At 38.7% G+C, this 13,409-nt stretch overlaps 1 protein-coding gene across 3 annotated transcripts in view; it reads right to left on the bottom strand.

The window, feature by feature from the left end:
* The window catches only part of SHANK2 (SH3 and multiple ankyrin repeat domains 2), a 272,573-nt gene that overhangs the window by 121,738 nt on the left and 137,426 nt on the right, over positions 1 to 13,409 (bottom strand). For all 3 annotated transcript variants that reach the window (XM_088525740.1, XM_088525741.1, XM_088525739.1), the window contains one exon: positions 4,990 to 5,065. In XM_088525740.1, the coding sequence (XP_088381866.1) occupies positions 4,990 to 5,065 (76 nt within the window). The remainder of the gene's footprint in view (positions 1 to 4,989; positions 5,066 to 13,409) is intronic.

The raw sequence follows: 13,409 nt of genomic DNA, 5'->3' as shown, positions 1-13,409 counted from the left end.
CAGCAAATCAGAACAGGCACAAGGCATGCTTAACAAAGTACCTTTAGAAATAAGGTCACAATAGAAAGCAAAAAAGCATTTTACTTATTTTTCATAACTTAATAGATTCTTATTGTTCTCTATCGCATCCATCAGGAAATCAAGTCACTAAAATCTCAGTGAGCATTCAGATGTCATCACGTCCCTACAGCGAGTTAATAAACATTACAACAATCAGCATTCTCAGAGATCTGTGCTACCATCTCCCTAACAAAAGTTAAGCTATGAATGCACATAAATAAAATACTTATATTGCCTTTGCTTTTCACTAATAAGGAGGAAACCAACCATCTAAAACCTCTGACTGCAGCAAAGACTTGCAAATCGCTTTCAGCTTCTTATCAATGTATCAGTCCCAAGAGAGAAGTTACAGAAATTATTCATTTATTTTAGAGTGACCAGTAACCATTTTAACACCCTTTGCTCCAATTTCTGCAAGAGATGAACTGAACAGTACAAGTTTAAAAGTAAAACATCAGTACAGAGAAACTGCTGCTACCAAAAAAAAAAGTCCCTTAGCTACTTGTCTAGCATCAAATACCTTATCAGCTGCAATAGGAAGTACAACAGAATTCTTCAAAAGATATCAATAAATTTTACATATATAATATATACATAAATATATATGTGATAATTGCTTTTTTCCAAAGCAATTATTCCAAGTTTCTGCTATTAAAATTGAGATTACATTTATGTAAAATTTCCACATGAAACCAGACATCAAATTAAATAAAGTATTTCTTTGACAGCGTGCCTGAAAAACTACTACAACTGTGTAGCACACCTAATGTTTAAAGTGTTAGCAAGGCACCAGTTACATCACATCCTTGGGAAAAAGGCCAAGCAGGTAGATCCTGCGGGGTGAAAGTATCAAATAAAGCAGCACTACACAACATGCCAAATTGCAGGGCTACGCAGGAGGGAACGAAGCGCTAACATCGCCACTGCGCAGCGTGGACGGCGGCATCAGCGGACGACTGTGACGGACACCTGGGAAGCAGCTCCCGTTGTTCATATGGGTTTGTATGCAAGTTGGCTTGGCAGGAATTCCCTCATCTTTGTCTGCCAGCTCCTAAGCTGTGGATTCTGCCACCAACTCCAAGCCCCGGGACATCAGGGAAGGTGAATTAAACTTTCACTTAAGCTTTCTTACACATACCTATCTCAATGACACAAACCATTTTTCCTTCTTCTTTATGAGAATAAAAATAAGACAACTAAAACAGAAGGCAAACCAGTTGGCCCCATCATTAACTTTGCAGCAACAAGCCTTTAAACAGGGTTGCTTGGGCACTTCACAAAACTGTCACCGCCAAAGGATGTCGTGAAACAGCAGCAAGAAAACCTCTCCCCTGCAGTGATGACGGGAAGGTAAAGCAGTCAGAGGAAAGCCATGAAAGTTGACTTTGCCATGGCGGAAGTAGGGAAGACACATCTGAGACAGGAAGCCTTGCAGGTACGTGGTACCTTTTTCCATTTCACTATTTGGAGAGGGGAGGGGGGAAGATGATAAAAATTCATGCAGTATTAAAAGTTTCCACATTTGTGCTTTAAAGTTTCCAAATCCAGCAGGTATCTGGATCACTTTTTTTTTTAATCACCAAATCTAGTTTATAATTTATACATTTAGTAACAAAATTACTCATATTTGTTATGCTTCCAGAATATTGAAAATAACAGTTAACACTACCCTCAGTCACACCATCTTTTTAAAGTGCTAGCATCATATACTTGAAATTAAAACAAGCGAAACAAACAAAAAATAAAACTACTTCAGGCAAATTAAATTGATGTATTTTTTTTCCCAAATCTGTGTATAAGAAATTAAGTTATTTGCATTTTCTCTGGTTTTCCTGGATGAACCATTCACTATCTTGTCTTGCAAAAATTAATCAATTCTTCAGTTAAAAAGACAGGTAGAAGTAATAACTTGTAGAAGTATTCCAACATCCAGTCTATGGCCCAACAGTAATTTCTGCTATTAAAATATATCTATCCATGACAAAACATAACTTCATAAAAAAAGGACTATGAATATTTTTTCCCCTGCCAGAAAACACTAAAAAACAGTATCCCATGGTTGCCAGAAAAACTGCTGACCACAAACGCAAAGAAGATATAAAACTCGAGAGACATGACAGAGCACTCCCATATTTTCCCCCTGCATCTTTGTTGGCATTGCCTGCTTTTTCTCAGTGCCTGCTCGCTGCCAGCTTATCTGACTGGGGGATGCAGAAGGAAACTTGGCCCTCTCTCCATGTGTGCCACTTCAATAAACCCTATATTCTCCTCCACCACGTATCTGTCAGATTAAGGAAAATTGATTAAAAGTAAACTTAAAAAAAAAAATCACTAATACAGTGAAGGAATGCCTGCAGAGGAATTCCAGAACATTTTCGCAGAGAAGAATTAAAGCATCTCTTCAGCATTTAAACTGGATAATACATTTGACCTGGTAGCTTCAAGTATTATAACTGTATTATATTTAATGACTATTTGTACTGGCAAAAACTGTCACTGCTTTTCTTCATGTTAGTAAGAGTATTAATTATTCATTTTCCCAAAGCGTTAATGTATAGATAAAACCACCCCTTATGCAAAGCTGAAATAGCATTTAATGAACCTCCTTTATTCAAGCCACACGTTTTCCTAAAGATGAAAAATGCCACAAAATGTATTTTCCTGCAAGTGAATAAACCTATTAATATGAATTTCTACACAGCTTATTTCTACTCCGCAAAGTTTGCTCTTTAGGAGGGGGAAAGGAGAGAGCAAGGGGAGCACCCGCTCCCTTCAGGGATGCGAACACCAATCACCCCGGAAAGGACCTGAACCAGATTTGTTAGCACTTTGGTTTCAAGGCTCTTCTTGGTATATAGGCATGATTGCTTGTGAAAAATATATATATATGTTTATAACTCAGATGTAATCTGTTTACTGTATCCTTTCCTTAATTTGATAGGACACTTAATAGAAAAAATAATCCAAGCAGGGAATAAATCTGAAAACACCCCATCAAGGATCGCAGCTAGTTTGACGTCGTTTGCCTCTTAAGAATCCAGTTCCCTAAAGCGGATCATGTTAGGAATTAAATCTACCATGCGCGCAACCAAAACTCATTAATTTCCAATCATATTTTTAATGGAGGTTCCCTTTCTTAAAAGCAATACACAAGTGCCAATAAAATTACCATTTATATGTTCAAAAAGCTGATCTGCAGCCTCAGTCAGTATCTAAAGCTCCACTCTGTGTGCTACTGGAATATTAAGAACGCAAGGCCTTCCACTCCCTTCTGTTCAGGAAAAAACATATCTGAGCAGTGTTTTGCTAGAGGATATACTTGCAAAGGACAAAAAAAAAAGAGGTTTATCTTCATGCTGCACTTCATCTCTAAAGTCATTGCTACAATAAGTTATTGCATGCATCCTCAGATAAACAATTTTCTTCCACTCCAGCAACTAGCTAGATTTGGAAACTGAATAATTAAAAACATTGTTTAGCTTTACAAGTATTACTTTACGTAAACACTAACATTTTCTCTACGTAAGAGCATGTTAAGCAAGTTCACCTTTCAACTGTGTTTTTTAGCATTGCCTGTTACTTCTACCCTTCCCTGCCTCCCTTCTCATTCCCTCCTGCACAACTGGACTGTCACTGTTCTTTTAAAACAGGAAAAAAAAAAAAAAAAAAGGAAAAAAAAAAGCAACAACTCCATCACACAAATATTTCCCATGCTTTCCATGATGAATTAAAAGCAGAAACTATAATCCATTCAACCACAACAGCTTGTTTCAGTAAAGAGAGATTTTTGATCACTGCTGAGATGAGGTTCAAGTCCTTAGTCTGCACATAACTTTTGGTTTCCTGCTTTCCAAATAACCCTTCTAAACAACAGCAGCACACTGCCTGTTTCGGAAAGGCAGATAATCTTGCTGTCTCCCTGCAATGGACCTGAAGCTCCTTGGGAAAAAGACAACAACAAAATTCTTTAAAATGTTTTAAAACCATCAAATTCGTAAAGAGGATAGGGAGGGCATCCTGGCTATGCAAGCTGCATCTGTCAACATGAACTCCATCCTCTCTCCCCAAATTGTTTAGCAGACATAGAGAGGAGTTTGTGAATTGCAAGACTGTGTGTAACGCTCAGAACATGGATCAAGAAGATCACATGCTAAAAATAACAGTTACCATATTTTCAATATCTTTTTAAAAGACATTGTGTTACATGAAACTCTGCCATCACCACTTAACGCACTTTAGAAATCCTCTCTTACAAAAAAAGGTGTTTTTCTTGAAGATGAAAAAAAGCCCAAGCTGTAACTAGACAGTCAGGAGAAAGGCATAAGAGATTCCAGTATGCACCACAATTTCCTCAAGAGGACAGCAACAGTTAACTGAGATCCTGTGCTTTAAAAAACAATCATCCTTCCTACCAGAAGCTGGCTATACATCCAAAGTATACACGTGTGGCAGAAGAACCTGCTTAAAAAGCAAGAATGCTCAGCAGAAACTGCAAATAAACGATTTAAGCATAGCCTAATTTTTATTTAGGCTACAAGACATCGTTTAGAACAATAAACCATAAAATTTTCTTCTTCTTTCAGTGAGTATGATTCTTTGAAGGCATATAAAGGGCCCCCCAACATAAACACCTCCCCACTGTGGAAGTGGCGGCACATACAGCTCGTGGGGAACACCGATGGCGCTCCTCACTCAGGAAAGCAAAATAGGGATTAGCATCATTAAAGAATATTAAAAGAATAGTCTGTAATAAATAAATAGTAGATTGCAATAACAATTTAGATACAGAAGGACATCTTGAGAAGCTCACCTTAACAATCCTTCCCTCTTCCCCTCCAAAGTCTAGATCAAATGCAACAAATAAATAACCCCCAAAAAGATTTGGTAGAGTGCCATCAAATGGAAAAATTCTTACGGAAAAATTCTTACCTTGAAGCATCAAAGCTGTCATAGGATCCCACTGTGTAGTGTCTAAACAGTTTCTTTGTTCTATCTGTTCGTGTTTCTGCACAAAGGAAAGGGATCTTTTAATAACACTTCATTTAGGATAAGATGACTAAATCGAGTGCTGCCTTTTTTTTTTTCCCCTCCCCTCAATTCCAAATCAGATTTTCTGCTATACATCAGTAAAGGTCAATTTTCAGTACTTAAAACGAATTCACATGTTCTCAAGTGGTTTTGATGAAAGTTTTGATTTTGCAATCGAGATATTCCCACATATAGCACACGAGTGAGAAAGGAGAATTTCTTGTAGATGATGTATTAAATCATTTACAAGTTCTAAAATCCCATCCTTATTCTCAGTGGCAAAACTTTTCAAGTCCAGTCTCAACTGGCTATTTTCTATCTTGGATTAAGAAACAAAATAAGGGAAGAAAGAAGTAAAAACAGCAACTCTTTTCAGAAAGTTTAGCCAAAAGAATGCAAAATGACATTTTTTGTTTTGGTACACATACACAAAACTAAAACTAAATAAAAAATAAAGCCCACTTTTGAGAATTATATATACCCAAAGAAATAAGATTTAAAACATTTTATAAAAATGCATTGATAACTTCAAATACATTCAGAACTGATATGTATGCATTTTCTTAAGGAGGAAACCATCCCAAAGAAGGAACCCACACACACACTGGTTGCAGCATCGATTTTTAGGGCCATAACCTTCAGGTTAAAAAACAAAAACAAAATAAAATAAAAACAAAACAAAACAAAACTAAACTAATTTCATGATCAGATTTACTGAGATTAATGCTGAGTTAGTACGGATATAAGTTGAAGCACTTCGTTTAGAGCCATAGCTGGAGAATGTTAGACAATGCTAAACATATCTCTTAGATCAGCAAGAAGCTCTCAGAAAATGGATATCTATAAAAGTATCAGTAAATTGAGCATGCAGAAAAGATACAGAAAGTAACCCAGTATTTGGCTGCTTCAGTTTTCACAGCAGAGCACAATCTACACTTAAAGACTACCACAGAAATGTTACACTACTGGAGGAGAAGGAAAAAAATGTACAGTGAGTAGATAATTTATTGTTACATTCTTCTTCAGAATAATGCAAGTTACACAAGCTTACTCCACAGAAGAATCAAATAAAGTAAAAATTTAACAACAAAAAAAAGCAGGGGGAGAGGAGTGAAAAAACTTCTTGGGCAATTTTATATACTATAATAATTATTGTTAAAAAGTATCAGTTTTATGAGGCTCACCCAACTTGATTTTTACTAAAATAATACTAGAGTATTATTTGTTCTCAGACAAGAAGCTTTCATATGGTCCCTTCTTATATGGGTTTTTCATTCAAAGGAAGATACACAGCAACAAGAGTTTTTGACATACACAAGTCTTGCCTAAGTACAAGTTGTTCCTCAAGTGCCATCACATCGAGCTGGCTGAACAGTCCTCAGGAATCAAATTGAAGTATTTCTGGTTTAGCTTATGACCATGAAATCCCCCTCTGCATGGCTGAGGAATTTTTCACTGAAGGCCAGACTGGCTCCATGCAAAAAGTTTTTATTAATTCTCCAAGCTGGAGATAGCCCTCAAGAAATAACGTCCCTATTTCACAGCTCTTCAAGATATTAAAAATTTCTCTAAGAGAGGATGCACTGCTATTAGGAGACCAACTGCTAACCTGCAGAGGGGAAAAAAAGCCACATCAGTGTGGGATGGCTGGCTTTGAAGATGGTCAAGGAGCATTTGCAGATAAAGTCAGACTTTGAGAAGAAGACACGGGCAGAACGATTAGCTCCCTGCTTCAGCCAGCACAAGTTGCAGACCTGTGACTTGTCTGCAAGTGACTTGCTGCACCAATGTGGAATATGCAAGGAAAGCAACACCGAACACAGAGCCAGACTGCACCTACCATCACCAGCACCTACCTAAAAATCACACTTTAATATCAAGGGATATTAAAGAAGCCAGAAGCCACATATAAAAGTATAAACCTGGGTTCCAGTTACAGTTTATCACTGTCCTGTTTCAGAAGTTTGTTAGAAATAATTAGAACAAGGTACGATTTTGGTGATCTTAAAGCCATTGCACGAGCCTTTAAGGAGCCAGATGTTTCTTCTGCAGGAACCGTTTTCTACAGCGTGGTATTTCCGTGCTAATAATGAACACAAAGCGGGTGGGAAGAAGGGAGAGACACAGCGGGATGGAGAGCTTCGTTCAGCTACGGGGCCCTGCACGGCCGCCACGCGCCAGCTGCAACAGGTACCTGCTCCCCGTCTGCCCGCTCCTTGGCCACCACCGCGCAGTCACTGGGCTTCGCTGGGAGGCCACCGGCCTTGCAGTCCCTCTACGTGGCCATAAGTGATGTTTCCCAGGTTGCTGTGCAGTCCTTTAATTACCCTCAAACCCTGGCTCAGACTCCAGTCTCTCCTATTATACAGCACAAGTACAGGCATCCCTAAGCAGGGAAGGGCCAGGAATCAGTCCTCACAGCAAACTCTAATCAAACCATGGGCCTTGTAAATTTGGCTAAGGAGCACAAAGAATCTATAGGCAATAGCTTAAAAAAATATTCCTCCCCCGCTCTGAGTTCAAAGGAAGCAGGTCTAACGGTACCAGTTGGTTACTTCCACTTTTCAATAGTTTCTCAATAGATTTTTGTCTATTGCTACAGCTGTAGGCTTTCTGAACTTTAACACTTCTAATTGTAGTACTCTGAAGTAAGTTGGGACTGCTTGACACTACTCACCCTAGGATCATCGCTGCAGTCTTTAGTATTGTATCAAGATTTATTTTAGGAGGTTGGACAAAACATCGATGTTTGCAAAAGATGGTCACTTCCTCTTAACTAACAGAAAAGAGGAACATTAGTACATCATTTGAGATATTAAGAGGCTACAACATAGGTAGGACATATCCAGACATGAAGCATCAGTGTGAAGATTATGGGAAACTGCACTGCTGTTCACAGGGACCGTTCATGCAAAAAGCAAGGCTTTCTCTACAGCTCCAGCAACAACACCCCATAAGAACATCTTAAGCCTCCCCACTTCACACTGTAAAAATCAGCGCATCAATTAATAAAGTACCTAGGAGGAATTTCAGTAATAGGGTGGATGAGAGCCTCAGAAGGGCCTGAACAGAACAAAATAGTTTTTTCCTGGTCTATCAGCCACTGAAGCTAATAGTGCAGCAGCAGAAATAATAATAATAAATAATATTTGCACTGTGCAGTAATGGTAATACAAATGCTAAAACCTCATCATTAGCAGCTGCATTGAATTTTCTCATTTGCTAAACATAAGCAGGTCTTTGCATCTCAAGTCCATGCTGTGGCAGGATAATAAACACTGCATCATGTGCCAGGCAAAACAGGGCTATTTTATGTGTATTTGTTTAGATTAATGAAAGACAAATACCATAATTGAAGTATCCACTTGCTTCACAAAGGCCAAAGACTGTACTCACAATGCAACTAAGTAATCACAACATAATTTAGTATTTTTCTTAAGTTGTATATGATTTTTTTAAATTCCCAGAATTCAGTTCACATATCACACTCAGACAATTTTTCCTCAGGCTGAAACTGAGAAATATCCAATCTTACATGGTACTTGAATTCTTTGAGATTTGAGAAGAGGCATAGAAATGTCTTAATGACAACTCTGACCACCATAGCAATTCCTTGGTCGTCCCCCCAGCTTTTTCTTTCCTATTAAAAAAGGAGGAAAGAAAGTCTGATGTTGATTCCATTCTGCATCCTTAGAAAAAGATTAGCTAGAATACAGTGAACTGTTTTTTTTTTTCCACAGAGGATGCTGAAATGGCTGATTAACACAGCAAATCAGCAAGTTTGTTTGCAAAAGAAACTGTAATAACTGAAATATGCAAGTGAGATCTATTAGGGAGGGAGTTATGGAAGAACAGTGGTTTCTCATATTATTAGTTCTCCCTATAATTACATGAGAAAGCTCACTTGCATAGAAAAAATATCAGGCAAATGCTGAAGCATTTACTTCTTATTCTCTAACACTGAATAATGCTTACAGAGCTTAATATGGGGAATCAGTAGTCTTGTAATGAGGTTAAGCTACATATACAGTTCTAGTGCTGAAGTATAAATCTGACTGGAAACTTAACTTCATCCGCCTGTATTTACTTCTTATGAAGAAGCAGTTATACGCACATCAGAACTGAGACAAATCTCTAAGGTAAATTTCATTTCAGAACTAGGTCTTTCCTTTATTAGGTACTAATCTGTTTGCAGGATACAGGCACTGTAGACAGAGCTTATTCTTGCATAGCTCTTCTTCCATTTTGCACAACACTTCCCCAAAAGCCGCAGCGATCGCTTGCTCTCTCTGGAAGCAGCATCTCCTGTTGGGTTGCTGCAGGACCTCATTCCCTCTGCCCCACCTTTCTGACACATCCCCACAGCTAATCAGCCTAATGCAGATGCCCAGACAGCCTTGTGCCCACGGTCCCCACTGAAACGGCAGATTAAATTACTCGGTGTCTGGTAGAGACACACACACAGGTGTGGGTGATGTCATCAGAGTCAGCCCATTGGAAAATTTTATTTTCTCCCTTTTCCCTGGGATTTATTAGGCTTTTCTGGCTTTGTTGCTTGTGAAGAGATAGATGTTGACCTGGTCTGGTAACAGATCTCTGAGATTCCAGCAGCCAGGTGTGGAGTCAATCCCTTTGCATAGGTTTAAATTATTGCTGTAACAAAATCAGGTCCAAAATGAAGCAACTTAAGTGCATTTGATTAATCCTTTTACTCTGGACAGCCACTAGATACTCTGTATTTTTTCAAAACCATTCTCTAAGCCAAGTGGCGCCTGAGCACATAAGAAGGGAATCTTATTTTTCCAAGTCATATAGAACAACAAAATTTTGATTTATTGCTTGCTGACAATACCATATGCTGCAAATATTACTTTGAAGATAATGATGCATTGTTTAACTCCAATGTTCAGGTGGTGTGATACTGCAGTTCCTTGGAACTGTTTCACAGTACAAAAGTTTGTCATCATAACACCATATTTCATATTTTAATTCCTTTCAGCAAATAATCTTGTAAGTGACACAAGCATTCGCAATAACAGCAACATAATCCACGATGATAGCTTGTAACAGGGTAGGAATTAAGATAAACTTTATAACATGTTCAAGTCCCAGGTACAATTTTAAAAATACATTTGTGGGATTTTATTATTTGCACTCAGTGGAGGCAAATTTTGCATCCTTTATCTTGCAATGCTTATGTATGTGCTTAGCCTTATGCAAACACTAACTTTCTGCATTTCAGTACGTTTATCTCATTTTAAGTCAGAAACATATCTATGAGCACTAGGGGCCATCTGAGGTCCTGATTCACCAAGATGAAAACAGAGACAACATGTTTGCACATTTACAAGTCAAGCCTTTGCAGGATTCCCTGTTGATATGCTAACAAAAAATTCAGCCTATCTTTCTCCTCAATAACCCCTTCCTTCCCCCCAAAAAACAATACAAAAAAAAATTCTAAAACTTGACATCTATCTTATTAATTAAATGTTATTTTTCCAACACTTACTACACTACCCTTTAGAGTGGCTGCAGATTTTGTTTGCTTTTGTTAAAGAGCTGAAGTTCTGCAGCTTTGAGGCAATGCAGAGCCACATGAAATTGGATCAGCGCAGTCAACCATTAAAAAGGTGCCAGACGCAGCTCTGTGGAACGGTTCCTGCAGACATCCAAGATGTGAGAGCAAGTAAGTGCCACCTTCCCTATGCCAGGCTCGGATGGCATTGAACAACAACTACAAAAAAATTACAAAGGCATGAAATATTAAAATAAAACATCAAAATAGCCTTCTAATTCTGGTCAGTTGTAATTATTGTGGTGTCAACCTCAATATTTATTTCCTGGTGAGGCAGGACACTAGAGCATATACGTTTTAGCAATTGGTTTTCAAGTGGCTATAAATCTGACACAAGAACCTCAAGTGTATTCTGGTGTTCATAGTGTTCATTTTCAATATTAGTATCTACTATTATTACAGCTATTCCACTAAAGAGGAGCAGATAACAATTTTTAGAGATTTTGCTCAAAATCACAGAAACTCCTTTATAAGCTTACAAAGGGACTGCGCATTTGCTTTTGTGGTAGGAGTTGTGTTCTATAAAACAGATTATTCCTTTCTGATACCAATCTACAATCATGCAAGCAAAAATAGCTTTGAAGAAGGTCACTCTGCATCCTATGGAGGAAAGACCAGCCTGAGAACCATCTTGGACCAGATTACAAAAAACAGGCTTCAAATGCCATTCTTCAGTTTCAAACAAATCATTAATTTCCACACAGAGCAACTTTCAGCAAGAGTTATTATGGACTTTTATCGTTAATGGTGATACAAGTGCTTCCCCTCCATTTCCTCCCTGACGGATGCCTCGCTCCAGCCTAACTCCTCGCGAGCTGCATTCAGGATCAATCATCTACCAAATCCTCATGCTCCAATAATAGAGAAAATTTGGAATACATAAGGAGGAGTCATCTGCTGTTCACCAGGGACACATGAGAAGTTCGAGGCCCTTGTCCGTCCTGCCATCCTGCCAGGCCTGCAGGAACCCGCTCGAGGCCGGCGCGGTCCTGCTCATCTTGCTGCCAGCCTGGCCACAGGCTGCATGGAGCAGTCTGCGGGGATGCCTGGGGAGCATCTGTCATCCCTTCTGCCAGATCAAGAATACAGTGAACTCATTTGCCTTGTGTTCAGCCTTACTGATACCCTCCTCCCTTGCTGAGGGGCACCAAAGTCAACAGGATGGAGAGCTTTATTTTCTTTCCTCTCCCCGCTCCACTTGAGGCAATTTTACTGGGGTCCAATATATTCCAAAATACAACTTTTTCCTTCTGTCCTGCATAAATGGCTTTCTCTTTCTTCTTATCCTGCTTCCCAAGTCTTGCCAAAATTATTCACCATAACACCATAAAAAATAACATGGATGTTAAAATAGGCTGTCAGATATGTAAAAGATTTAAAAACAAGTATGACAAAAGAACGAGACAACAATGCAAGTAGAAGCCAATATTTGCTCAGTATCTTTTTCCTTCTCTACTTTAATAGTGCCCATGTGCTTTCTGGTCTGAATTTCACTGTTGATAAGGTTAACAAAAACCAAGAGATAAACAGACAAGGACGTTGCAACTCCTCCTGTAAGTGCCCAAGAGCGATTTCTAAGTTACTACTGTGATCTTAGCCCAGGTGAACACATAGCTCGGATGGAGAGAGCCAAATGCTGCGAGGCAACGTGGTACAGGGGTTTACACGGGACAGGGAGGAAAGGAAGGGCACGGACCAAGGAGAAGGTGTGCAGTTCTCTGCTCACTGGGGACAGTTCTTTCCTTGCCAGGCTGCTCAATTGTATGAAATACAAAGATATCAAAACAAGAAATGTAGGAACATTACGCTGCCTTTAAAAGAAAAAAAGAAAAAAAGCACAAAACATTGCCTACTGAACTTGTGATGCTTTATCAGAATATACACATACACTTAAAACACTTCATCCCACAATTTTCAGACTCAGGCCACAGGGTAATTAACTTACAAAAAGGGAGTAACAAGCAGATCCAAAACTGAAATTTGACAGTTGGTTTGAAAGCCTAGGGTTAACAAGTTTGAAAAGCTATATGGGTATTCAATAGAGTTAGGATGTCTACAGTTTCAAATCTGCAAAATCTGCAAACGTTTCTACATTCCAAAAGGGCTAGAGGGTACTTGTTCTCCCAGCAATGTGAAAACAGATTACAGTGATTGCATTACAAGAAGGCATTCTAGCTTCTGCCATCTGCAGAAACTTGCAAGCTTAACCATCACAAAGTTAGAAACTTTCTACATACTTCTGCTGAGAGCAAATTAAGCTTTTAGAGTATTCTCAGGAAAGCACCAACAATTACGTTACTAGAGAGATGCTGCAGGGTAGGCACTGCGTGTAAACGATATACCAGGTATTGAGGAAAAACAGTATAGCACAGTACTAAGTTTTAAAACAGGACCATTTTCCAAGCACTGACTGAGATCATCATCTCCTTCTATGAATCCTCTTTTCCAACCTTCCCCCCCACCCATTTCAAAAAACAGCCAGTCATTCTTCATCTAAGGGACAGACAGCACTTCCAAAATGAACTCTCTTCTTGGATGCCAGCTTTTTGGCCATAGCTGCTAGCCATGTTAGCAGAGTTGTGCTTCTGCATCTTCATGAAGAAAAACATCCCAGGCATTTAATCCCAAAACGTGCTATTTTAACTACATAGAAAGTTAAGTCCTTTCAAGAAAAATAGGATTTGAGAAGTGTTCTAAATTTTTATACGAAACACTGCTGAAAACAATTCCTACTTTTACCTGAGTA

This window comes from Tinamus guttatus, unplaced genomic scaffold (assembly GCF_059628265.1).
Source record: "Tinamus guttatus ecotype Peru unplaced genomic scaffold, ASM5962826v1 Tinamus_guttatus_pri_ptg000240l, whole genome shotgun sequence".
NCBI classification, from domain to species: Eukaryota; Metazoa; Chordata; class Aves; order Tinamiformes; family Tinamidae; genus Tinamus; species Tinamus guttatus.
Note: the sequence above shows the minus strand (reverse complement) of the source record. Positions and strands in the feature narration are given on the sequence as shown.